Genomic DNA, 26838 nt, shown 5'->3' with positions numbered 1-26838 from the left:
TGGAGGGGGATAAGTGGAAGAAAAGCTATGACTTAACGAGGAAAAAAACCCTCCGTTCTCTGAACCAAACATGGCCCTTGTCTCTACTGCCTGGAGAACAGTCAATGGATGGGTGTAGCATCACGTTCACTGCCTCTGTTCTCACACACAGCGGGGCAGGACCTCAGGGAACCAGACTGGACTCGTGGCAGACGAGGGCCGTACATTCCCGCCAGGGGCTCCTCAGCTCCTGCTCTGCCAGCTCCATCATGAGGCCTTCAGCAGTCACAGGAGCCACCTCCATTGATCGCCATGGCAGGGAAGCGATGGACCCTCTCGTCCCTGGGGCTGTGCATCACCCCGCCAATGGCGGGCGCTCCCTGAAGGTGCCAGCCATTGTCCGCAGCCGGGGGGAGGAGGTGACGGGGAAGGAGAACTCCTCGGCCTGGCTGCCTCCTGGCGCACGGGGGGGCTGGCCCTGGCCCAGCTCAGAGCCCTGCCCGTCACCGCCATGGTGCTGCGGGGTCTGTACGTGGAGCCTAGCGCTGTGAATAAAGCCCGAGATCCCGGCCTGCGTGTGGCTGTGTGTGCGCGGGCGGTGGGGGGGGGGCGGGAAGGGACGTGCCTGAGGGGGCCACACAACGGGCCTCGCAACGCGCGCCGCTCCCTCGCGCCTCTCCCGCCCACGCGTCGCGCCCCGCCGCGCATGCGCACCTCCCCGGCCCTGCTAGGCGCCTGGCTCCCCGCCCGCGCATGCGCGAAGCCGTTTCGCTCGCTGCCCTCTGTGACGCCACGCCGGGGCCGGTTGCCTGGAGGCGAGGCGGGGCCTGGTCCGGCCGCGTGGAGCCTAGCTAGCGTGCGGAGGCGCCGGGAGCCTCCTGGGGTGAGTTTGGGCCAGGGTTACTGTCCCCGAGAGCGAGGGCCCTCCCCACCCCCGCCCGGTGGTCGGGGCGCTCGTGCCGGGCCCTGAGCGCGCTCCGGGAGCGGGAGGCGTTCGGTCCCGCAGCAGAGCCCCGGCCGGTCGGGCTCCTCCCGCACGCCACGGGCCGGCCCCTGCAGCGTGCTCGGGGCCTGTCCCGAGCCGGCGGGAGGGTGGCTGCTGGCTGGCCGGCCGGCCGCGGCCCTTGATGGGCGGCCGCGTCGCAACCGAGCTGCGGGCGGTCCGCAGTGCGCCTTCCGCTCGTCCTCGGCGGCAGCCGGAGCCGCTGCGGGAGCATCCCAAAGGGCTGCAAGCGGGGGCCGATCAGCGGCGCTGTCTGGCAGAGAGGCAAGGGGGCGTGGGGGGGCGGTATTATTTTTCATGTAAGTTGGTCCAGTAAAAGATACGATCTCACCTTGCCTCTGTAATGCCCTGGGAACAACAGGGCAACAACAGCACTGTGACGAGCGTAAGTTGTTGAGGGGAAAGCCAACATGGTTTTTGCAAAAGGAAATCACGCCTCACCTGTCTCCTCGAATTCTTTGAGGGGGTCAACAGGCATGTGGACAAGGGGGATATAGTGTCCTTAGATTTTCAGAAAGCCTTTGACGAAGTCCCTCACCAAAGGCTCTGAAGCAAAGTAAGCTGTCATAGGATAAGAGGGAAGGTCCTCTCATGGATCAGTAACTGCTTAAAAGATAGGAAACAAAGGGTAGGAATAAACGGTCAGTTTTCAGAATGGAGAGAGGTAAATAGTGGTGTCCCCCAGGGGTCTGTACTGGGACCAGTCCTATTCAACATATTCATAAATGATCTGGAAAAAGGGGTAAACAGTGAGGTGGCAAAATTTGCAGATCATACAAAACTACTCAAGATAATTAAGCCCCAAGCAGACTGTGAAGAGCTACAACAGGATCTCACAAAACTGGGTGACAGGGCAACAAAATGGCAGATGAAATTCAGTGTTGATAAATGCAAAGTAATGCGCATTGGAAAACATAATCTCAAATATATATTATCTAAGTTAGCAGTTACCTCTCAAGAAAGAGATCTTGGAGTCACTGTGGATAGTTCTCTGAAAACATCCATTCAGTGTGCAGCAGCTGTCAAAAAAGCAAACAGCATGTTGTGCATCATTAAGAAAGGAATAGATAATAAGACAGAAAATATCGTATTGCCTCTATATAAATCCATGGTACGCCCACATCTTGAATACTGCGTGCAGAAGTGGTCGCCCCATCTCAAAAAAGATCTATTGGAATTGGAAGAGGTTCAGAAAAGGGCAACAAAAATGATTAAGGGTATAGAATGGTTTCCATCTGAGGAGAGATTAATAAAACTGTGACTTTTCAGCTTAGAAAAGAGACGACTAAGGGGGGATATGATTGAAGTCTATAAAATCATGACTTGTGTGGAGAAAGTAAATGAGGATGTGTTATTTACTCCTCATAACACAAGAACTAGGGGTCACCAAATGAAATTAATTAGCAGCAGATTTAAAACAAACAAAAGGAAGTATTTCTTCACACAATGCACAGTCAACCTGTGGAACTCTTTGCCAGAGGATGTTGTGAAGGCCAAGACTATAACAGGGTTCAAAAAAGAACTGATAAGTTCATGGAGGATAGGTCTCCATCAATGGCTATTAGCCAGGATGGGTAGGGATGGTGTCCCTAGCCTCTATTTGCGAGACGCAGGGATAGGGCAACGGGGGATTGATCACTTGAGGATTCCCTGTTCTGTTCATTCCTTCTGGGGCACATGGCATTGGCTGCTGTCGGAAGACAGGATGCTGGGCTAGATCGATCTTTGGTCTTACCCAGTATTGCTGCTCTTATGTTTTTTTGTAAAACTGATTGTTTATTGCAGTTGGAGGCTGTGTGGAAGCAGTGAAAGCCTCATGATGTGGCCACGCCAGGACAGGCCTGGGAACGGCCTCAGAAAGAATGTTTCCTCCTTTGGAAAAGGAGTGTCTCGGGGGATGCAAGGCAAAAGGAAAGCACCAGCCATAGAGACTGTGGAAGAAAGCGCTCAAGACACCATCCTTGATGGTAAGCTTGTCACTGCTCAGAAGCAACCACTGGAGAGTTCAAGTAGCATAGCGGGCATTTCTGGAGAGTGCAATCATGACACTAAAAAGCCTCGGCTCCTGCAAGGAGAGAGTGCCACTGACCAGGGAGCTGTCAGTGAGGACTCTGAGGACAGCGATGGCAATAGCGATTACAGTGATCTAGAGGACTTCTCAGAGGATGATGATGATGATAAGACAGGTAGCAGAACCTCTGGCAGCAGTGATGAAGAGCCACGTGCTGGGGGAAAAGACAGCTCAAAATGCAAAACTACCCCAGAGAGTGATACAAAGAGAGGTAAACACTGATAATGGGAAGTGTTTAATAAACTGTGTTTCAGTGTGACCCATCAGCGGTTCTGAGATCTTCTTTCCATGCTGACTCCTGCTTTTCTCTTTGACATGCTCCTATCTCACAAGTACAGCTACCATGGTTCAGGGCATTCACACAGCTATATTTTTGTTGGCATAATTTCATGTTAGCCTGTTGACGCTTTGCACCTTGCAAGGTACATGCGTTTCATGCTGCCTCACCAACTGGTGCCTGGGTAGAGGATGTGGATGTGTTTTCAGTTGCTGTATGGTATATTGAAATGTCCTTGGGAACAGAGACCTGGGAAATAGGATGACTGGCTAATCCAGTTGCACAGAGCTGGTCAGACCAGCCTGTCTACAGTAGACACTTCTTGTTACAACCCAGTTATAGCCTGACAGGCCTGTTACAACCCAGCTCCCCAGCATGGTCAAACTGTGGAGTAAACTGTTACAACCTGATTATAAACTTGGTAAAGATCTGTAGAATGGATAAACCGTTAGGCTGGATACCAGGATATATGTCCTAATGGTGTAGAATCTTTAAGGATGTAGCCTAAGGGAAACATTGGAAACCTTATTATCTGAGTCACTTAAAACTGGACAAAACCTTGGAGAGTCTTTTGTAGAGAATCTTGCCACATTGACCTGAGGATGGATTGGAGCTGAAATAATAAGCAGTTTGATAGTCATGTGCAGTGTGTGAGCTCCTAATTCACTATTTGTCTTTCCTCCCCACCCACACCAACCTCATGAGTTGAATTTGGGATGGGGGGATGGCTTATGATTTTATCTGAGCTCTTTAGGTAGAGCTCATATAAATCTGTAGAATGAAACACCCAAAGATTTCTGCGTTTATTTAATTTCCATGTGCAGTCAGTTTGTCAAGGACATGGGACAGTAGCTGACGTTCTGCCACCAAGTGCCTGAGAACCATAGTTGATGTCTGTGAAGTCTTCCAGTGTGGATTAGCTAATGAACTGTGAAAACTAGGATGGTTTCAAAGGATTGGGGTGGTGTACGCAAATATGATCTCAGCCTTCAAAAAGGCTCCTGGCAAATGCCACCCATATATCTAATTTAAGTCTTGAGTGAAATAATGGGACAAATAGTAAAGGAAAATAACCTGTAAAACGTGGGTCAGTGGTGTCAAACAGAGAGCCCCCATGATGTACTTGGGGCTGCATGGTATATTTAGATTGTGAAGAATAAGTTTTAATTAAAAAAACAAAAGAGAGCTTGGAGGCTGCTCAGTTTTGATAATAACCTTCCAAATGTGAATCCAGGGATAAGCAGATGCAGTTTTGCCTTCCTGAGCCTGAAACAGTAGCTTTGTGATTTGTGAACGTCTCTGTTGCCCATTTATTTAATTGGCGTGTTAACACTAAAGCTTGACGATAGGCCTCTATAAGGTCTGCTCTAGGAATTATTTTGGGGTAGTTCTATGGCTTGCGTTATACTGGAGATCAGACTGTATGATCCTGATGGTCCCTTCTGGCCTTGGAATCTATGAACCTAGGAAATGTCAGCATTAACTGTTCTGTTACTGATCATTTTAGTAGATGCAGTGAAGAGAATAGGAGGGGAGCAAAGCCAGTGGGGTTGTGGAATTGTGAAGAATTGTGCTGCAGGGAAGAAGATGTAGAAAGCAGAAGGAACATAAAGAGGAATTAGGAAGGAAGGTGGGGAGGGTGGGAGTGTTGGTACTAAAGATGAACATATTTTCTTCTGAGTGATGCTGAATGCAACAAGAACCAAACAGGCAACAAATATAGATAACTAAGTTTACTTATGACAAAAGCCAAATTCTACTCTTCATGTCTGCGCCAAGTTCTGCATCTTGGCAGGAAGTCACTAGATGACCATTGTGGTCCCTTCTAGCCCTAGGATTCTATGAAGTTCCCATTGACATCAGCAGAATTCTCACTGTGAATTGAGGGTAGTATTTAGTCTTAAATGCATACCCCTGCCAACAATTAAAAATGGAATTAGCCTTTCTCACACAATGCTTGACACCCCTGATTCCGGGTATCATAGAGCTGTGAGCAAGAAGCAGCATGGAGGATTTATAAAGAAAAAATAATGCCTGACAAACTTTTTTTTATTTACTATATTAGTGGGCAATAGGAATGATACAGATGTGATATCTGATATTTGTATTCAGAACCAAATTTTCTAAAGCAGCTGCTTAAATTTGCATCTGAGTTACTGCCATGCATCTGAGTGTCTGCCTGAATGCACAGTTATAGGATTTGCATCCTCGTGAAATCAAACCCCCCAAAATGACATCGGATAAGGTCCGACGCTATTGCATGGATTAAAAGCTAGCTGATTCACCACAAACCAAGCTTAATTGTACATAGTAACATACTGAGTTAGGGAGATGTTTAATGAGTTCTGCAGGGACAGGTATTAGGTTTTATTAAACATATTTATTAATGGATCTGAAGGAGGGAATGGAGAGCACATAAATGAAATTCAGATGATATTGAACTAGGACGTGGTATGAACGTAATGAAGATAAATAATAGAGAGGGCTCTAGAGAGATTAGAAAGGTGGCCAAAAGAAAAGGAATGTGAACACACAGATGTTCAGTGCAAGGTAGAAACCTGGAAAGCAGTGATGTCAAGATATTTAGGGGCGTTAGTGAACAGCAAGTAGCCAAAATCAGAATGACCTCTTCATCTCTCACCTTCCAACTGAAATGTAAAATCCACTTCTTCCACCTAACCTCCCAAAACCAGATCCACTGAAATACAACAAATACTGAAAACACCTTCTTGGCTGGGAGTGGGTAGGGGAGAGGCAGATTGTCAGGTGTCCTAGAATTTGTAAGGCAGTGAGATGATAAAAGAACTGGTGTGATAGAACTGTAATGATGGTTAGATATGAGAAGTAACAGCTTAAAAAGGCTTTGTGGTGCTTGAGTGCACAGAACACAATGGGAGTTTATGAACTTATATAGAGTTATGGTCACTCCTAAGGCGAATGGCCATACTGGGTGAGACCAGTGACCATCTAGCCCAGTATCCTGTCTTCTGACAGTGGTCAGTGGGAGTGAACAGAACAGGGAAAATATATTGAGTGATCCATATAGTGTCATCCAGTCCCAGCTTTTAGAAGTCAGAGATTTAGGGATACCTGGAGCATGGGATTGTATCCCTGACCATCTTGGCTAATAGCCACTGATGGACCTACCCTCCAGGAATGTGTCTAATTCTTTTTAAAAAAACCCAGTTATACCCTGCTAGGAGTCCCAGAACCTTCACCTTTCCCAGCAACTGGATCTGTGTGTTGTAGCTGGCGTCTAACTTGGGTATTGCTCTTGGATAATGAGGCCATTCTTTTGAGGACAAATTGCTAAGGGACATAGCGAAAAACAGTTCAAGGTGGTGATTGTCACAGAACAGCTGCAGATGGTGGAGCGCTGCTTTTGGGCACAAGGAACAAGCACTAACTGGTGAGATTGCATCGTAATGCAGGATTGGGATGACGAGCAGTGGCTACAAAACCTTTGGATGCAAAAGACCACATTCCTGCATCTGGTTGCCGTGGTTGCCCCAACCATCCAGTGCAGTAACATCAGAATGAAAGCTATACTGACAGCTGCGAAGCAAGTGGTGATCACATTCTGGAAGCTTGCAATGCCAGGTTGCTTACTGGTCAGCAGGAAATCATTTTGGAGTTTGAAACCCACAGTGCGGGCCAGAGTCTTGCAAGTATGTAGGGCCATGAATCATCTCTTGCTATGCAGGACAGTGACTCTGGACAATGGACAGGATGTAGTAGATGGCTTTGTAGAAAGGGGGTTCCCAAACTGCAGTAAGATGAAAGACGGCATGCTCGTTCCTATTTTGGCTCCAGCCCTCCTTACCATAGAGTACATCAACAGAAAGGCCTGCTTTCCTGTGGTTATGCAAATGTTGGTGGATCACTAGAGACGCTTCACCGATATCCATATGGGCTGGTCAGGGAAGGTGCATGCCCCTGACATCTTTAAGAACACGGGATTGTTCAGAAAGTTACAAGCAGCGGGATTCTTTCCCAACCATCAGACTACTATTGACAATATGGAAATACCAGTAGTGATTTTGGGGTTCCCAGCCTACCACTTACTCCCTGGCTCAGAAGCCGTACACTGGCCACCTCAACAGCACCAAAGAAAGATTCAGCTACTTGCTGAGCAGGTGCAGAATGATAAATGTGCTTTCGGTAGATTGAAAGGACACGGGCATTTGTTTATTCACTAGATTGGACTTCAGCGAGAGGAAAAAATGGGATGGTTATAGCTGCCTGTTGTGTCCTGCATAATATCTGTAGTGCAGAGGCGGAGAAGCTGCCAGCAGGGTGGAGGGCTGAGGTGGAGCGGCTGTCTAAGTTTGAACAGCTGGACACAAGTGCTGTTGTGAGAGCTCAGTATGGAAGTGTGTGGTTGAGGGAGGCTTTGAAAGATCATTTTAACCATCAGCCACATTAGCGTTCTGGACTGGACTGTTCTGTGGGCCTGAAGCTTTGGGTGCTGCTAGGAATTGTGTAGTACTTGCTGTCCATGTGTAACTGTAATGCTGTGTGTACTGAAGCTATGAATTAAGAGGTGCTTGTCATACATTTTATAAATGACTGCTCATTTATAAGTACTGTGTGCTTTAAGTACCACTGTGCATCCAGTGATGTGTGTTGTGAACTAATAAAGATCATTTTATTTTAAAAAACAGAAATGTATTGAGTGGCATAATCAGGGCAGGAAAACCTGTGCAAAAAACCAGGCAATGCAGTATAAACTTTAAACATAAATTAACAGAATGGGACTGTGAAATTGGAAAGGTAGCAAACATTTCTATCCGTTTCAGTGCACAAACGTAGTTCATTGTGGCTACTGATTCACCTGCCATGGTTCTCACAGGTCAGTGCATGAGAATCCGTGTTTTTTCTTGCAGCCTCCTGGCATGGAGTGGCAGGGGTATGGTGCGGCCCATGAAGCCACATGGAATGCTGGGGGGAGCAAGCAGGGAACTGCTAGCATGGAGTTCTTTAAGGACTGCAAAGGGCCGGGAGTCTGGCAGGTTTGGACAAGTAGATCGGACAGGGTCTGCAGCATTTGTTTGCTGTCTGAGAAGACCCATTATGTTCTGGTGCATCTCCCAGTCCCACTGCACGGCTCTACTGCGTGGTATGTTATAACTGGGAAATTACACTGTTTATAGCCTCTGAGGAGAAAGCAAAGCAGGAGGTCTGACTTCCTGGGGAACTCCTGTGCAACCTGGAAAACCTCTGGTTAGGTGGGGAAGGGAGGTGGGTCTCTGCTGAAGGGAAGTGACTGCTGAGGGGCTGAGAGCCTGGAGTGGATGCCCTTGCTGGATTGTGACAGAGAAATACATGTGCAGTTGCCCTGAACTTTGACTAGGTAAAGAAATTTTACTTCAATAAAAAGAACAGGAGGACTTGTGGCACCTTAGAGACTAACAAATTTATTTGAGCATAAGCTTTTGTGGGCGATAGCCCACTTCATCGGATGCATAGAATGGAACATATAGTAAGAAGATATTTATACATACAGAGAACATGAAACAATGGGTGTTACCATATACACTATAACGAGAGTGATCAATTAAGGTGAGGTATTACCAGCAGGAGAGAAGAAGAAGGGAAAAAAAAACCTTTTGTAGTGGTAATCAAGATAAACTTCAATAAAGACACTTAAAGTAATTGAATCTTCTGTGTCAGGGCGTCCTCTGTTAATGGGGTCAGGCAGGAATTTGCATGCAGTTGACCAGCTTTGTTAGGTTTTTTTTGCTTTCTGAAGCAGAAGGTGGTTGCCAAGGGCAGGATAACTGACTTGATGGACCAATGGTCTGATCGAATGTGACAGTCTGAGCATGGAATGTACTGTTTGGGCTGCATGTTCAGAGGCTTCGTGTCATGGGCAGGGTGATGATTGCACTGGCCAGATCACATCAGGAATATTGTTCGTTCCAGACACTTAATATCATGAAGAATTCAAGGGGCTGTATATGTCTAGCACTACTAAGGGGAGGGTAAATGTCTTGACTATTTTAAAGGTGTAAACAGGAGGAAGAGGAACTGTTTGGGGGTGTAACTAGAGGTAATGGGCTAACAGGCATACTATCTACTTGAAATTCACATATCTGTCTGAAAGTTTTACATGCTGTGGTTGCAAGTATCATGTAAAATCACTGCCACTGAAGGATACTAGGGAGAGATTTGTGTTTTTCTTGGTTTTGTTTTCATACTGTGTGCATTTACGTGCACTCTAGTCATTTTTGAAGTTTCCCTTGTTTGTGTGGGTCTCTTATACAGCAGCTGGGGGGAGAGAGAGAAACATGTTATAAGATAGAAAATGTGTTTGTAAAAACACACTGAGTGGATATCTGGTAGGGGTAGGACCTGAAATCATGACTTTTTTTTTTTTTTTAAATAAACCAGAGTTCATGTTATATCCCTAAAAGAAAGGGGACATTAGGGCTGAGTATCAGGAGAACATGTCTCAGTGCAGTGTGTTAGCCTCTGGAATATTGTGAGGCTACATCACCTGGGACACTTAAACCTATAGTAGAAGAAGTCCTAGAAAATGAGCAATAGGGAGCAGTTCTGGGCTTGGTATTGGGGTGACTGGGTGGTGTGTGGTGGGCTGTGATAGACAGGAGGTCAGACTAGGTGATGTATTGGTCTTTTCTGGCCTTAAACTCTATGACTCTGAGATGAAATGAACTTGACAGCTTTTCACTAACCCTTCTGAGCAATCTTTGGATGCAAAGGTAAATGATTTCCTGTGTAAAAAGACTCCAGAGCAGTGTGAGAAATGAGCTACGTGTAACCCTGCAAGGAGGGAACTAGGATTTGGGGAGTCTCACTGCAGCCAGGGTCAGGATGGGGTGGTTGACACATCAGAGGCTGGCAATGCAGTTAATACGCAGCCCACTGGAAGAGAGTCTGAATGCCTCTTGTATGCTTTGATGACCAGGTGAAAACCTTGGAGTGGCCTCCTGGGCCCTCTGATGATCTGGCAGGGAGACGCTAAGGAGGGGGTCTTCACAGTCTCTGCACTGGGAGGGAATGGTAATGCTTCATGGGGTGGCTGTGAGGGAGAAACCAAGGAAGAACAGTCTGACTTGCTGGCTGTCCCTGAGCTTGGGAGGGAAGTGTTTTGTGAGTGGAGGCACCTCAGCTGCCCCTGTATCCCTTGTACGGGGGGATTCCAGCACATCAGGTGTAAATGCAGAAGTGTGTGTCTGGCAATTGAGAGATTGAGAGTCCCTTTTTGTTTTCTCTTTCCCAGAACTATCCTTACTGTCTTTCGAGGAACTGCTGCAGCTGCGGAGCAGTGTTGGAACCAAAGCATATCAGCAGATGACTAGTGGGAAGAAGCCAGTGAACCATACAAAACCTAGGACAAAGCAACGGCCCAGCAAACAGGGGTAAATATGTTCCAGAGCCCTTTCTCTGCAGACAGAAGTGTATGTATGTGCTGCCTCATCCAGTGCAAGCATGATGAGCGCCCCTCAGAGTGTCTTCTGTGCCAGGCGGGTAGATCAGACCCTCTAGCATGGCACACAACAGAGATCCTTTGTCATAATGTTTCCTTTGGGAATGGTCCATCCCTTTGCCACTTGCCATCCATGACTTTGAATTTCCAAAGTGCCACTAAGCAAAAGCGTTTAGGATAGCTCTTAGTTCATAACCAACACTTCCTGCTGAGACGCTCCTCCTGCCTTCATCTTTGCTATCCTTACTGCAGGTGCTTTGCAGCCCCTCAGATTGAGAGATGCTTTTAACACTTCCCACACACACCTTTTGTTGTCTCTTCTGAGCTATCCATAATTCTCTTTAAATCTTAACTTAGTCAATGAACCATTCTCCTTATGGTTTTCTGAACTCCTTCCAGCTTGCCAGTATCTTTCTGGTAATGAGGTTCCCACAGCTGAGCACACTATTCCAACTACAGTTAGAGCTATCTAAAGAGGGGCTATCCCTCCTGCTCTGTGGCCAGATGTAGCCGAAAATTGGTTTTTCCTCTCTGCAGCCTCTCACAGCTGCATTTTTTCCAAGTTGAATTTCCTCTTGTTAATTTCTGTCCATATTTGTCAGCATTTGTATTCACAGCTCCGCCCAGTTGAATATATTCTGGGGTGTCATCAATGTGATGGTTAATGGAGATATGAAATAAGACAAGACCTAAACAGAGTGCTACAGTCCCTCACCAGACATCTCGCCCCAGCTTTATACATTGCCATGTGTCATTACCCTTTATTCGTGGTCCTGAAGCCAATTTTCAGTCCGCGTAAGTGTCATTTCCAAGATGATTCAAACAGACTGCCTCCCCGCTCTGTTTTATCAGCATTCTTTCATCTCGTTCTAAACCTCAGATGAAAACCTCTCTTCCCCCTTACAGGGATGGTGAGAATATTTTGTATTTCTGTTTTGCCTTCTACCTGAGGATCTTGGAGCTTTAAAGACAATCCAGTACCCCTCATAAAACATCTGTGCCTCTGCTATTATGGGGTATTTATCTCTAGTTATTGCTAACGCTCGAAAGCCTTTTGAGGAATGCTTCATACAAAAGCCCCCAGGCTGCTAAAGTCCCTTGGTATGTTTGTGTTTTGAAAGGAACCTTCTTAAGGTTCCCTAAGGTGTTGCCAGGGAAATCCATCAGAGGTCTGTTGATTTCAGTGGAGCACTGTACAATGAAGTGCTGCGCGCTTGTTCAAAGGGCAGCAGCCCCTGCCAAATTACCTGTCACGGAAATACAAAGAAATGCACTGAGCAGAGCTTGAAAAATGTGTAGTAGAGAGAAAGGGTGGGGATCTCCAGGGAGCTGCTGGGGCAACACCATGGTGAGGAGCCCAGCTGCTGGATGTGGGGATAGTGCTGGTGCTCCTAGTAGGGTACTGTCATGGGACTGTGCGTGGGGGCTTCCTCTCTTGTATTGCCTATGGCTAGGGAATGTCTGAATTTGATAGATGCCAGATGGGGGATGTCCTTCTCTCTTTCAGCAGGGAGATCATTTACTCTGTCCTCTCCCTCCACCCCCCACATGCCTGTAAACCTCCTGTCTGTCCAGGGCTGCAGGGACTGCTACTCTTTTCTTCATGCATCCCCCATTATTTGCATCCTCTCTTCTTGTGAATAGCTCCAAATCCTGCCTCTGCTTTTTGTGAGAAAGTACTGTCTGAGCTGCAGCAAAGCAAAATTGACCTGACTTGTTAGTTTCACTGCTGAATGTTGTCATATTTGGATTTCAGGAAAGCATTTGATGCAGTGTCTCAAAATCTGACCTTACTGTGGCATGCAACGATTGTTTACACTCTTTCCAATTTCTGTCAAAGGATAATGGTACATGTCAATGTGTGAATTGAGGGGAGGTGTCCAGTGAGAGATGCTGCTGGGATTGGGAAATGTCCAGTCTAATTTACAAACATCTTCAGAGAGACTAAACAGCACTCGTGTCGCTTGCTGATGTTACTGAATTGGGGAGAACCTCAAATACCAGTGAGGACAGAAGTGATACAGAGGGAGCAAAGGTGATTTGAAAAACTACAGTAACTCCTCACTTAACATTGTAGTTATGTTCCTGAAAAATGCGACTTTAAGTGAAACCACGTTAAGCGAATCCAGTTTCCTCATAAGAATTAATGTAAATAGGGGAGTTAGGTTCCAGGGAAATTTTTTTTGCCAGACAAAAGGCATTATATACATTTTAAACCATTTTAAACAAGCAATTTAATACTACAGTCATCGTTGCTGAGTATGAAGCTTGGTTGAGGTGGTGGAGTCAGAGGGTGGATTGTCCGGCTGCTCCTCTTGCTGAGCTTTCTGAACTCGAAAAAACACATCTAGAGATTGTTGTTTTGCTTTCCTTTTTTTTTCTTGGTAAATTTCTTTATAGCAAGTCAAGCATTGGCCTGCTAACCCAGGGTTGTGAGTTCAATCCTTGAGGGGGCCATTTAGGGATCTGGGGAAAAAATTGGGGATTGGTCTTGCTTTGAGCAGGGGGTTAGAGTAGATGACCTCCTGAGGTCCCTTCCAACCCTGATATTCTGTGATGATCAACTCCCCTAATCACTTTGGAGCTGCGTTCCCTCTAAGGATCGTCATCACTCAGGATTTGCAAGCCAGCTTCAATCATTTGTTGGGAGGTGCCCCTGCCTTACCCTACACAGGCACAGCCCACTGGCACTGGAGATGAGGCAGACAAGGAGGCTGAAGGTGCTGTAGGCTAGGAGAAGAACGTTGGGCAGCAGCAGTGGCAGCTTCCCCTACTCTGCAAGCACCAGGGGCGGGGGGCTCAACCCTCAGCCCGCCCACTCCACCCCTTCCCCCAAGCCCCCATCCTTGACCTACCTCTTCTCCCCCCCCCCACCTCATCCCCCTGTACTTCGCAAGCTCCTTCCCCCTCCCTCCTGCCTGGGGCAATCAGCTGGCTTGCAGCATTTAGGAGGGACGGGGGAGGAGCGAGGACTTAGTGTGCAGGCTCCTCCTGTCCGGGGCAATCAGCTAGTTTGTGGTGTTCAGGAGATGGGAAGGAGGGGGAACCTGCCTGCTGAGTCCTCTCTCCTCTCCCCACTCCTGACTCCTAAACACTGCAAGCCAGCTGATTGCGGCGGGCAGGAGGCAGTGGGATGGAGGGGGTGGGGGAAGGCGCTGATCTGCGGGGTCTGCCAGCGGGCGGGAGGTGCTGTGGGGAGTGGGGGGGCAGGTGTAGGGAGGCTGCCAGCTGTGGACAAAGCAGGCAGCCAAACAACGTAATAGTGGAGCATTGCATAACTTTAAACGAGCATGTTCCCTAATTGATCAGAAACGTAACAACGTTAACCGGGAACACTTTAAGTGAGGAGTTACTGTATCAGAAAACATCAAAATGTGATTGATTTCGGAAAAGATAATCCAAAATCCCTGGTAAGCAGTAATGAGGAAAATGTGTTGGGGTGATAGTGCATGGCTAATGAGACATGACCCTTTAACGTGGTATGGCAGCAAAATCAGCCAGTGTGGTTTTGGACTGCATACATAAAGGTGAGTAGCAGGGAAAATATAAGAATGGCCATAGTGGGTCCTTGCAGCCCAGTACCCTGTGATCTGACATAGGTGCCAGGTGTTTCAGAGGGAATGAACAGAATAAAGCAATTTATTGAGTGATCCGCCCCTGGCAGTTTCTGGCAGTCAGAGATTTATAGATACCTAGAGCATGTGGTTGCATCTCTGACCATCTTGGCTAATAGCTATTGATGAAGCTATCCTCCATGAACATATCTAATTCTTTTTTGAATCCAGTTATACTGGGTGGGAGGCAGTGGTCCTCTCTACAGTTCTGGTGGGATTTAGAATGTCTAATACAGTTCTAGGCACTTCATTACCAGAAAGATGGGAATTTAGAGGAAAGCAATAGAAAAGGTGAGAGTCTGGAGGAATGTATTTATGAACACTGGTTATAGCAGCTGTGTGTGCTTAAATTAATATCTGGTCAACTAAGGCTAAGGGAGCGAGGGACCACAAGTCTACAAATACTTTTATAAATGCTCAGACGAAAAGGGACCATTATGATAATCTAGTCTGACGTGTATAGCACAGGCCAGAGAACCTCACCCAATGATTCTTGCATCAGGCCCGTAACTTATGATTGAGCTAGAGCATGTTGTTTTAGAAAGACATTCGGTCTTGTTTTAAAGACTTCAAGTGATGGAGATTCTATCACATCTCTTAGTAAGTTGTTCCAGTGGTAGCTTACCCTCCCTGTTAAAAATGCACCTTATTTCTAGTCTGGATTTATCTAGCTACAGTCTTGAGCTATTGGATCTTGTTCTGCCTTTGTCTGCTAGGTTAAAAAACCCTATACTATCAACTCTTCTTTCCATATAGGTTCTTGCAGATAGTGATCAAGTCACCTCTTAACTAAATAGATTGAGCTCCTTTAGTTTCTAACTATAGGGCAGGTTTTCCAGACTTTGATGCATCCTTGTGGCTTTTTTCTGAACCCTCTCTGATTTAACATCCTTTTTAAGGTGTGGACTCCAGAACTGGACACAGTATCCAGTAACAGTCTTATCAATGGTAATACTACCACTCCCTGCTTCTACTCTGTATTCCCCCGTTTTCCATCCAAGGATTGTGATAACACTTTTAGCCACGGCATCGCACTGGGAGTTCATGTTCAGTTTCCACCATGGCCCCTAAATCCTTTTCAGAGTCTCTTTCCAGGATACAGACCTTCATCCTGTAAGTATGACATACTCCCATGGTTCCTAAACGTCTGACCTTGCATTTGGCTGTATTAAAAAGGCATGATCTAGTGAGCCCAGCTGTCCAAGCCTTCCAGATAGCTTTGTAGAACTGACCTATCTGTCTCTATTTACCACTCCACCGATTTGTCTGTTATCTGCGAACTTTACCAGCAGTGATTTTTGTAATCATCTTCATTGATAAATATTGAATAGTATTGGGCCGAGAACACCAGGGAGGGAGAGGGATTATTTAATGTGTGTACAGGTATAATGGGATGAAATTAAGCAAAGGAGACTGTCAGGTGATTGAATAATAAATTATTCCGCATTGTTCCTCGGGAAGCTATAAAAACTCCATTACTTAGGAAATATTTTAAAACTAGCCTGGACAAAGCTCTGGAAAACGTAGTGTGGGGAGTTCTCCTGCCCTGGCTCATAGGGTGGTGGTCTCAAGGCATGTGTCTGTGAGAGGTACGGGTTGTGAATGGACTGCACAGAGCAGACCTCCCCACTTTTCGGTGATTGTTCTGGGTGACTGGAGAAGCAGTGGTCTTTCTGTGTGCTGAGTGGTAGCAAACTGTCAGCAGTCAGAGTTTGACCTGGCCAGACTTCTTTCTCCTTTCTCTAACATATGTTTTTCTCTCAGGCCATTGGAGATTTCTGCCAAGAAACCGGTCCCCTTTCTACGACAAGTGGTCTCTGTTAAAAAGATGGTAAGTGCTCTTTCCCAGGTTAGCAGTCGGTTCCTGTGGAGGCTGATGAGGAACACAAGATACGTGTGGCAGAGACCATATAAATGGACTGTTGAAGGGAATGAGACCCAGAAGGCGGTCTGGGGGAAGGGTATGGACCCTCAGATTTTTGAGGCAGTCAAGGAGCAGGCTGTGAGGAGCGACCCTGTGTGAATACAGAAGAGTTTGGTGCTGCCAGTGGATATATGGTGGAAATGGCGCTGCTCCAGCTAGTCCTAGATTTATAGATTCCAAGGCCAGAAGGGACCACTGATCATCTAATCTGACCTCATGCATTAGGCCATAGGATTGCCCTGGATGAATTCCTGTTTGAACTAGAGCTGGTCATTTGGAAAAACATCCAATCGTGATTTTAAAATTGCCAGTGGTGGAGACTCTAACTGACTGATAGGTCTCAAAATATAATTGAGAGCAGGGAATCGAGTGGCTGTGTTTCTAGTGGGGTCCCACAGGGATTGATTCTTGGCCCTAGGCTATTTAAAATCTTTATTAATGACCTGGAAGAAAACATAAACTCACCACTGATAAAGTTTGCAGACGACACAGAAATTGGGGGAGTTGTAAATAATGAAGAGGACAGGTCACTGATTCAGAGTGATCTGGATTGCTTGGTAAACTGGGCACAAGCAAACTATGCATTTTAATGTGGCTAACGTATGCATCTAGGAACACAGAACATAGGGCATACTTAGAGGCTCCCCATCCTCTATCCTGGGAAGCTGTGACTCTGAAAAGAGATGTGGGGATCATGGTGGGTAATCAGCTGAACGTGAGCTCCCTGTGTGATGCAGTGACCAAAAGGACTAATGGGATCCTGGGTTGCACAAATGGGAATCTTGAGTGGAACCAGAGGTAATTTTATCTCTGTGTTTGGCACTGGTGTGACCGCTGCTGGAATACTGTGTTCAGTTCTGGTGCCTACAATTCAGTAAGGATGTTGACAAATTGAAGAGGAGTCAGAGAAGAGCCACAAGAATGATTAGAAAACATGCCTTATAGTGATAGGCTCCAGAAGCTCAATCTATTTCATTTAACAAAGAGAAGCTTAATCCTTTAAACATTCTCGTGGCTCTTCTCTGACCCCTCTCCAGTTTATCAACATTCTTCTTGAACTGTGGGCACCAGAACTGGACACGGGATTCCAGCAGTGGTTGCACCAGTGCCAAACACAGAGGTAAAATAAACTGTCTGCTCCTACTCAAATTCTCCTGTTTATACATCCCAGGATTGCGTTAGCCCCTTTGGCCACAGTGTTGCACTGGGACTCAGAGTTTAAGGCCAGAAGGGATCACCACATCATCTCATCTGATCTCCTGTCTATCACAGGCCTCCTACACCGTGAAGCACACCCATGCTAAACCCAACAACTGAAATTGGACCAAAGTGTTACAGCCCACAGGAGACTAGACTATTAGGTGCCACAGGCAGAGAACAGGAGGGTCTGAGGTACCCCAGTGCCTGAAGCCCCCGCAATGGTAGGAAAATGGTAAGTAAGATACACCCGGATAGTTCTAGCAAGTGACCCACACCCTACACTGCAGAGACAGGTGAAAACCCCGAAGGTCACTGTCAATCTGTGCTGGGGGAAAATTCCTTCCTGACCACAGGTATAGCGATCAGTTAGACCCTGAAGATATGAGCAAGAACTAACCAGCCAAGCAACTGAGAGAGAGAATGCTTGGAGCCATCTCAGAGCACTAGCTCATTGCATCCAGTGTCCCATCTCCAGCTGTGGTCTTCTCTGATGCTGCAGTGGAAGGAGACAAAAAGACCAAAAAAAAGTGAGAGTAGAGAAAAATCTCTTTCTGCCTGCTGCAGGTGACCAGCTGAAGCCCTGAAGCATGGGATTTTAGGAAAATCAGAACAGACCCCCAGGGCTGCCAAGCCTCCCTCCCTCCCCCCCCCCCCAATAATCACAAGCAACCCCCTTATACAATCACACTCCTAAATTTGTCTCGCTCTCTTAAATCTAACTAAGTAGTTTGCCCCGTCAGTTCTTATTGGGATGCTGTTCCGGAACCTCACTCTACTGGTGGTTCGAAATCTAATTTCTAGCCTGAACTTGTTCATGACTAGTTTATCCCCATTTGTGCGTGTGCCAATATGTTTTTTAGCTTAAATAGCTCTTCACTTCCCTGATGTATTTATAGAGGGTAATCCTATCCCTTGTCTCCTTTCGCAAGACAGGCCCTCCATTCCCGATCATCCTAGTAGCTCTTCTCCTCACCTGCCGCAGTTTGAATTCATCTTTCTTGAATGTGGGTGACCAGAATTCCAAATGAGGTCTGACCAATGCCTTGTACTATGGCATTAATACTTCTCTATCTCTATATGGGAAATGCCTCACCTGATTCATCCTAGGATTGCGTTTGCCACAGCTGATTATCTGTCCATGACCCCCAACTCATTTTCAGAGTCACTACTTTAGAGGCCCCCATCCTGTAGGTATGGCCTGCATTCTTTGTTGCTAGATGTATGACTTTACATTTGGCCATATTAAAATATACGTCGTTTGCTTGTTCCCAGCTTATAAAGTGATCCAGATTGCTTTGTAACAGTGATCTGCCATCTTCATTATTTACCACTTCCCTAATTTTTGTATCTGCAAACTTTATCATTGATTTTTATGTTTTCTTCCAGATTATTGATGAAAATGTTAAATAGTGTGCGACAAGAGCCCTAGATACAGGAGATAGGACTAGGCTGAGTTAGGGAGAACAACCAAGCTGCATTCAGGCATTAGTTCTGCTCTTGGCTCTAATCCCCCCTCTTCCCCCTCCATTCTATGCAGGTGCAGAGAGACCCCCGCTTTGATGACCTGTCTGGGGAGTACAATCCAGAAATATTTGAGAAGACATACAGTTTCCTGAACGGTCTCAAGAAGAGGGAAAAAGAGGTGACACTGTCCTTTGCTTGTGTTGGGTCAGAAAAGCCTGCTTCAGTGAGGCATCTTCTGCAGGGCCCCATCATGCCGGCCTCAGAGGGAAAGAATGACATGCAGCGGGACTCACTGGGTATTGCTCTCTCCTGTAGATAGTTCAGAAGCAGTTGAAGAAAAGCCAGAATGTGGAGCAGCGGGAGAAACTGCAGCAGCTCCTAAAGCGCATGGTGAGTTAGTGTCTTGGGTACCAGCTTCAGCTCACTGCTCCCATGGGAGGGAGACAGCTGAGACTGGCCAACATGTAAGAGTCCAGTGTGGCTAATGAGACAGGAGGTCTGCCCTGAGCATGGTCTAGACCAGGGATCTCAAACTCAAATGACCACGAAGGCCACATGAGGACTAGTGCATTGGCCCGAGGGCTGCATCACTGACACCCCCCCCACCTTACTGACCCCAGCCCCGCCGCCAATCCACCCCTTCCATGAGGCCCCACCCCTGCCCTGCCTCTTCCCACCCCAACTCTGCCCCCTCCCTGCCCCCAGGGAGGGGTGTGGGGTGCAGCAGGAGGCTCAGGGCAGGGGGTTGGGGTGCAGGAGGGGTGTGGGATGCGGCAGGGGGCTTAGGGCAGGGAGTTTGGGTGCAGGAGGGGTGCGGGCTCCGGCCCGGCGCCGCTTACCTAGAGCGGCTCCCGGGTGGCAGCAGCACACATTGGGGCCAGGGCAGGCTCCCTGCCTGCCCTGGCCCTGCTCTGCTCTGCTCTGCTCCGCTCCGGGAAGCAGCCGGAACCACGTCCCTGCTGCCCCTGGGGGACGGGGGGCACAGGGCTGCGTGTGCTGCTTTTGCCGCTCCTCCAGGTACCTCCCCCAAAGCTCCCATTGGCTGCGGTTCCCCGTTCCCGACCAATGGGAGCTGTGGGGGGCAGTGCCTGGAAGAAATGCACGGAGCCCTCTGCGTGCCCCCGCCCCCAGGGCGTGGTGGTGGGAGCAGCGCGGGGCTCACAGTGCTAGAGAGGGCAATCTTAGCCACCCCTGGCCCAGAGGTGGGCGGGAGGCAGCGCGGCACTGAGCTTGGCGGGCCGCAGGAAATAGCCCCGTGGGCCTTATGTTTCAGACCCCTGGCCTAGACGGTCCATGACATGTTCCTGTTTTTGCTTCCCAGACACAGCAGGAGGAGGCTCAGAAGGAACGGCAGAGGAAGAGAGAGAAGGAGCTGGTCTTGAAGAGAGCACAGAGGGAGCAGGCCCAGCTAGGAAGGAAGCCCTTCTACCTAAAGAAATGTAAGTTTAGGATGCTACTGCTCTGTTTACACCAGGAAATGGACCTGTTGCTGACAGTTTGCCATTAATTTGTGGTCCCTGCACCTATAATGAGCAGATTGAAATACCTCATTCAATAAATAGCCATCACACCAGATCCCCCAACGCTGGTGGGGGCAATAGCGTAGGTGGGGCAAATCTGTCAGCAGCTGGAACAAGCGTTCTCCTTCGAGTGATTGCTCATGTCCACTCAACTTCGGTGTGTGTGCTCACCACATGCACCGGTGCTGGAAGTTTTTCCCTCAGCGGTATCCAAAGAGGACTGGCGCTGTTGGCCCCCTCCACCCTCCATTCCTTCTTGCTGCCAGTGACGATGCATGGAACTGCTGCTGCTTCAGCTAGCGCTGTTGCTTCTCGTTTGGTCAAACCCAATTACCTTTTGTATATTATTGTATATAATTTCCCTCTAGTTTTAGTTTCCCTATTTGTTAGAGACTTAGTAGATCCCGAACGGGGCATGCCCTGGTCCCCACGCTTTAAGCCCTGTGATCGCTGTAAAAGGCCCATGCCCCATTCGCAATCCACATAACAGTTGTTTATGGTGCTTGGGCGAAGGTCACATTAGTGATCTGTGCAGAATCTGTAAGTCCTTTGAGCCTAGGACAAAGAAGGAACGTGACATTCACTTGAAAACATTCCTTGTGGAGTCTGCCCTTACCCCAATGCCGGAGCAGCGCTCCGATTTGGCCTCAAGCACCGTGACCTCAGTGCGTAGCGCCCTGCCAGTACCATCTGTGAGTCGGCACCGGTCCTCTTCCGTGGCTCCAGCCAAGAAGCCTAGGAAGATGGGGCAATGAAGGTCTCCAGCTCCCCACAAGGGAAAGGACAAGTCTGGGGTGGACCAAGGCCCTGTCTTGGGCACCTCTTCACCCCCTTGGGGATCCCGGACCCCAGCTCTGGTTGAGCAGTGTAGCCCAGCCTGCTCCTCTCCGGCTACCCCAGATTGCGACAGGTCCTCGTCAGCTCCAGGTGCTGTCCATGCCGGAGGCCCTGCAAGCAGTGTAAGAGATGATGTTCCTCCCGGTGCCACCCACTCCGGCCCCTGCAGGGTCCCGGGGTAAACCCGTGTTGGGACCACCACAGTTTCCACCTTTCCAGCAGTGCTCCCCATCACGGGGAATGTCCCGCCAACGGTCACCTTCTCGCAGCCAACATGCTTCTGGCTGCAATAGGTAGAAGCTTTGCAGTCCCATCTGGACCTCGGCCAAGGGCAGAGAGGCTCGAGGCACGGCTCGTGTAATCTCTGTGGCACCGGTACTGCTCCGGGGACAGGTCGAGGGACCGACGGTACCGTTCTCCGGACCATCACCGATCCCTCAGGGGAGTATCACCGCATGCGGCTGCATCTTTGACGCCAAGCCCGCTCTAGTTCCCAATCCCACTCCACATCCCAGTACCACTCATCAAGCGTGAGGTGTAGATTGCCGATCACCGAGGCGCCAGTCCAGGCACTCGTCGAGGTCAGCCAGATCCAACTCCTGGAGGAGCAACCGTTACCGATGAGGACAGAATCACCACTCAGCACAGTCTTGGTCAGAGGGGAGTGACTGCTTGGGCTCTAGCTTGGGTTCAGAGCGAGGTTCCCTAGCTGCGGGACAAGCTCCGATACCTATGGTGCAGACTACATCTATGGCACCCAGCCGGCCCCATGGCCTCAGACTCCATGGCTGGCACAGTGGTACTCATGGGGGTTCACTCAGCCCTCGGTATCTGGAGCTTCAGAGAGACCAGCTGCCTCCCTCCAGTTCAAGAGGCCTCGGCTGCAGACACACCACGGACACAGGAGGAAGTGAATGAGCAAGCCGTCAGACCACCTCTGGTTGGACCCCTTGGTACTGGCTTCCTCTTCCTTGTCACCAGATGAGGCTATAGTGGGGGCCCCTTCCACCAGTTCCCCAGGACGATGCTAAGGCGCATCAGGAGCTGTTAGAGGGTTGCCACCAACCTGGGCCTCCAGGCAGAGGAGTTAGAGGAGCCCACAGACTCACTCTTTGATGTTCTCTGCCCTGCAGCCCCACCCAGGGTAGCTTTGCCCCTACATGAGGAGGTCACGAAAATTAGCAAACCCCCTCCTCCTTGCCTCTGATCCCCAAGAGGGCGGAGTGCAAGTACTTTCTGCTATCCAAGGGCCACGGGTACCTTTATTTCCACCCTGCTCCCAATTCTCTAGTGGTAGAGGCAGTCAACCACAGGGAGAGACTGGATCAACCGGGGGCTATCCCCAAGAATAAAGATTCAAGAAGACTAGAATTGTTTGGGTGTAAAGTTTATTCATCCTCCAGTCTACATTTGCGGGTGGCCAACCATCAGGCCCTCCTAGGCTGCTATGATTTTAATATGTGGCAGGCCATGACCAAGTTCGAGAGCGCCCTTCCTGAGGCTTCTAGGAAGGCGTTCTGGACGATCTTGGATGAAGGCTTGGCAGCGGCCAGAGCAGCTCTCCAGGCGGCATTGGATGCTGCGGACACTGGTGCCCATACCATGGCATTGGCCATCTTGTTGCCCAGGGCTTCTTGGCTGCTCCTCTCTGGTCTTTCCTTGGAGGCTCAGCAGTCAATGCAAGATCTCCCTTTCGACGGGCACGCCCTATTCGCAGAACAGACGGACATTAAACTCCAGGGCCTGAAAGATTCCCGCACGACCCTAAGAACACTGGGCCTGTACACTGTCCACATTCCTCCCACAAACGGTTTAAGTCGCAGCAGCCTCAGAGCCAGGGGAGCCACCCTCGCGAGGAGCCCCCCCACAAAAGATCCAGGGGCTACAAGAGGCGCCCTGGCCACCAACCCCAGTCTACATCCCAGGCGGGCTCGACCTGCAGTAAGCAGATGAACAGGCACCCGTTTTGAGAGTACACCCGAGGGCAACCTACCAGACCGTTCTCTGGATCCTTCCTCCCGTTTACCAACCGCCTTTCTTCTTTCCTCCCTGTGTGGGTATCTATAACATCAGAACAATGGGTCCTCAATTCAGTGGCGCAGGGTTACACCCTTCAGTTACTTTCTACCCCCTTCCCGCCACTCTCCCCGTCCCTCTTCAGGGACCCTTCTCATGAGAGTCTTCTCGTGCAGGAGCTAGAGGGTCTACTACAGCTGGGTGCGGTGGAGGTAGTTCCTGTGGAGTACAAGAACAAGGGGTTCTATTCCCAATATTTTTTTAATCGCCAAGGGCGGTCTGCGGCCCATATGAGACCTGCGGGGCTTGAACCACTACTTAGCAAAACTGAAGTTCCGCATGTTCTCCCTGGCCTCCATCGTCCCCTCCCTGGATCCGGGAGATTGGTACGCTGCCCTCGATCTGAAAGATGTGTACTTTCACATCGCCATCTTCAAGAGAGACAGACGCTTCCTCCGCTTCACGGTAGGTCCGTTTGGCCTAGCAACAGCACCGTGGGTATTTACCAAGTGTATGTCGGTGGTGGCGGCTTATCTCAGATGTTGGGGTATCCAGATCTACCCGTACCTCAACGACTGGCTTGTCAAGGGCATCTCCAGGTCTAAGAAGACGTTGCGGTGCTGCTGGCCACGTGCCGTCGCCTCAGCCTATTGGTGAACAACAGAAAATCCACGTTAGTTCCAGTACAGAGAATAGAGTTCATCGGAGTGGTGCTCGACTCAACCTCTGCCACAGCGTTCCTGCCACTGGAGAAGTTCGGGGCAATAGCCGACCTCATTGCAGAAGTCTCCACATTTCCCCTGACTATGGCCAGGGTTTGCCTGCGCCTCCTAGGTCACATGGCAGCGTGCACATGTGTCTTGTGCAATACCAGGCTCTGGATGCGACCCCTGCAGCAATGGCTGGCGACTGTCTACTCCCAGTCCAGGCACCATTCCCGCAACGATACTCACTGCGTGGCTGAACCCTGAGGAAAGGGCCTGTTCAGAAGGGGTACAGGAGGTCGTCCTCGAGAGTAGAAAGCCCTCGACTAGACAGTTACCTGGCAAAGTGAACAAGGTTCTCCCACTGGGCAGCTGAACACGGCATTTCCCCCTCGCATTCTTCGATGCAGTCGATCTTAGACTACCTGTGTCATTTGAGGAATCAGGGCCTGACACACTTCTCTATCAGGTTGCATCTGGCGGCCATCTCCGCCTTTTATCTGCCTGTCCAGGGGCAGACGGAGTTCTCCCATGACATGACAGTCAGAGGTCTCAAGAGACTTTTTCCTCAAGTTTGGTCCCCGGCCCCTCAGTGTGATCTCAACTTGGTTCTGTCCAGGCTCACCGGCCTGCCCTTTGAGTTTTTGAACTCGTGCTCCCTGTCTCACCTATCGTGGAAGGTCACTCTCCTGGTGGCAGTGATGTCGGCGAGGGGAGTCTCGGGGCTGCGAGCCCTGACCTCAGAACCGCAGTACACGGTCTTTTATAAGGGCAAGGTCCAGCTCTGGCCCCACCCGGCCTTCCTTCCCAAGGTGGTGCCTACTTTTCCAACATGAGCCAGGACATCTTCCTTCCGGTATTCTGCCCTAAGCCCCATGAGACGAGGGAAGAGAGGCGCCTCCACGCTTTCAACATAAGAAGTGTCCTGGCTTTCTACCTAGATCGGACAAAGGCTTTCCGTAAGTCAACTCGACTTTTCATCTCTACAGCTGATAGGATGAAGGGCCTCCTGGTGTCCATGCAGAGGTTTTCTAACTGGATTACCTCTTGCATAAGGGCTTGTTACGAGCTAACAGGAGCCCCACTGCCGCTGATTGTCAGAACTCACTCAACGAGAGCGCAGGCATCTTTGGCAACCTTCCCGGCACACTTCCCGATCAAGGACATCTGTCGAGCCGCTACATCCTTGGTGCACATGTTCACGGCCCACTACGCCATCACTCAGCCAGGGACGGCGGTGGGTTCGGCAGAGCTGTGTTGCAACGTACATGTCCGTGAACACCTCCCCTGCCTCCATGGGTACTGCTTGGAGTCACCTAAGTTGAATGGACGTGAGCAATCACTCGAAGAAGAAAAGACAGTTACCTCTTCCATAACTGGTGTTCTTAGAGATGTGTTGCTCATGTCCATTCCACAACCTGCCCTCCTTCCCCACTGTTGGAGTTTCTGGCAAGAAGGAACTGAGGGTGGAGGGGGGCCAGCAGCGCCCTATATGCCGTGGCATATGCGTGCCACTCCAGGGGGCGCCAGAGCCGGTCTCCTATGGATACTGCTGAGAGAAAAACTTCCAGCACCGGTGCATGTGGAAAGCACGCCCACAGCTAAGTTGAATGGACATGAGCAACACATCTCGAAGAACCCCAGTTACAGAAAAAGATAACTGTCTTTTGGCCTTCCCTAGCACTCCCCTTGTGCTAAGCACGTTAGACAGGGGAAGACCAATGGGTGAACCCTTCCAAAGTGACCGAGACACTTAAGAGCCTGAACCTCATTCCAAGTCAATGGGGCATAAGGTGCTTTTAAAAATGTTATTCACGGTTCCTGAACCATAGGCCTGAGAGAGGAAGGCAGAGCTCATAGATGAGGCCCTTGACTGGGATTCAGGAGGCCTGGCTCAGCTCCCTGCTCTGTCACTGACTGCCTGTGCTTCTTCATGTCGCTGTGCCTCAATTCCCCACCTGTACCATGGGGCTAGTAGTCAGTTATTCAGATGGCGAGCTCTTTGGGGCAGGGCCTGTCTTTCAGTTTGTGTATGTACAGTGCCTGGCACAGTGGGGCCCTGGTGTCAGCTGGGGCATCTGGGCATAATTGTAGTATTACTAAGAACAGTGTAAGCCCAAGCGGGTGGGAGGAGGGTGGTGGCCAAGTGGGGGCAGCACCTTGCTCCTGGATTTTGCATGTGTCCAGCACTGTTGTGTATAGATGGAGTGGCAGGCGGACCATGGGCTGCCTGGAAGAAGCATGTTGTCACAAGGGAGGTGGAAGACGAGAGGGTGGAGCCATTGGCCAGGGTTAGGGAATGGGCTGCAGGCGGATCGGGCAGAGCAGAAGCAGGTCCTGAGAGGGTTATGCTGGTTTGGAGTATAAACCTCCTTGTTCCTTGGCATTGCACAGCTGAGAAGTGGAAATTGGAGCTGGCTGAGAAGTACAAAGCGCTGAAGGGGAGCGGGAAACTGGAGAGCTTCCTAAGCAAGAAGCGGAAGAGGAACGCCATTAAGGACAAGCGCAGACTGCCCTTCCAGAAGGACATGTGACTTCTGGGTGGGTGGGACCAGCAACCAGCTCTTTGAGTGGTGGATATCTGATGGTGGGATTTTAGCCATTTCCGATGCGGAGCTGGGCCTTGGATTGTGGCCACAGCCAGCAGCCCCACTTCCTGACTGGCTCAAGTCTGTCCTGCATCTCTTTAGCATCGGAACCAAGGACTGTGTCCATCCATCTAGACAGTCAGAGTCTGAGCAAAATAAAATTCTGACCCATTCCTGCACAAGGCTAC

The 26838-nt window shown here is 49.3% G+C and overlaps 1 protein-coding gene across 2 annotated transcripts; it reads left to right on the top strand.

Annotated features, from left to right (window-relative positions):
• The first annotated feature begins 225 nt into the window (after positions 1 to 225).
• RRP36 (ribosomal RNA processing 36) lies at positions 226 to 26838 on the top strand. Of its 2 annotated transcripts, none has more exons than XM_074949802.1 (8): positions 226 to 365; positions 2768 to 3264; positions 10577 to 10715; positions 16162 to 16228; positions 19059 to 19163; positions 19301 to 19375; positions 20307 to 20424; positions 26457 to 26838. In XM_074949802.1, exons 2-8 carry the CDS (start codon positions 2799 to 2801, stop codon positions 26594 to 26596), a joined length of 1110 nt encoding a protein of 369 aa, XP_074805903.1. In that variant the 5' UTR covers positions 226 to 365; positions 2768 to 2798; the 3' UTR covers positions 26597 to 26838. The 2 variants fall into 2 exon arrangements, with proteins under 2 accessions (XP_074805903.1, XP_074805902.1); XM_074949801.1 differs by lacking the exon at positions 226 to 365 and adding an exon at positions 712 to 862 and having other exon boundaries at positions 26457 to 26836.

This window comes from Natator depressus, chromosome 3, assembly GCF_965152275.1.
Source record: "Natator depressus isolate rNatDep1 chromosome 3, rNatDep2.hap1, whole genome shotgun sequence".
Taxonomy (NCBI): domain Eukaryota; kingdom Metazoa; phylum Chordata; order Testudines; family Cheloniidae; genus Natator; species Natator depressus.
This window is presented reverse-complemented; position numbering and strand designations above follow the sequence as displayed.

Excerpts from the sequence above, each read along its gene's own strand:
- RRP36 (XM_074949802.1), top strand. The coding sequence starts at position 2,799 with ATGATGTGGCCACGCCAGGACAGGCCTGGGAACGGCCTCAGAAAGAAT. Across the intron at positions 19,164-19,300 it reads TCAAGAAGAGGGAAAAAGAG|ATAGTTCAGAAGCAGTTGAA; the intron begins GTGACACTGTCC and ends TCTCTCCTGTAG. Across the intron at positions 19,376-20,306 it reads AGCAGCTCCTAAAGCGCATG|ACACAGCAGGAGGAGGCTCA; the intron begins GTGAGTTAGTGT and ends TTTGCTTCCCAG.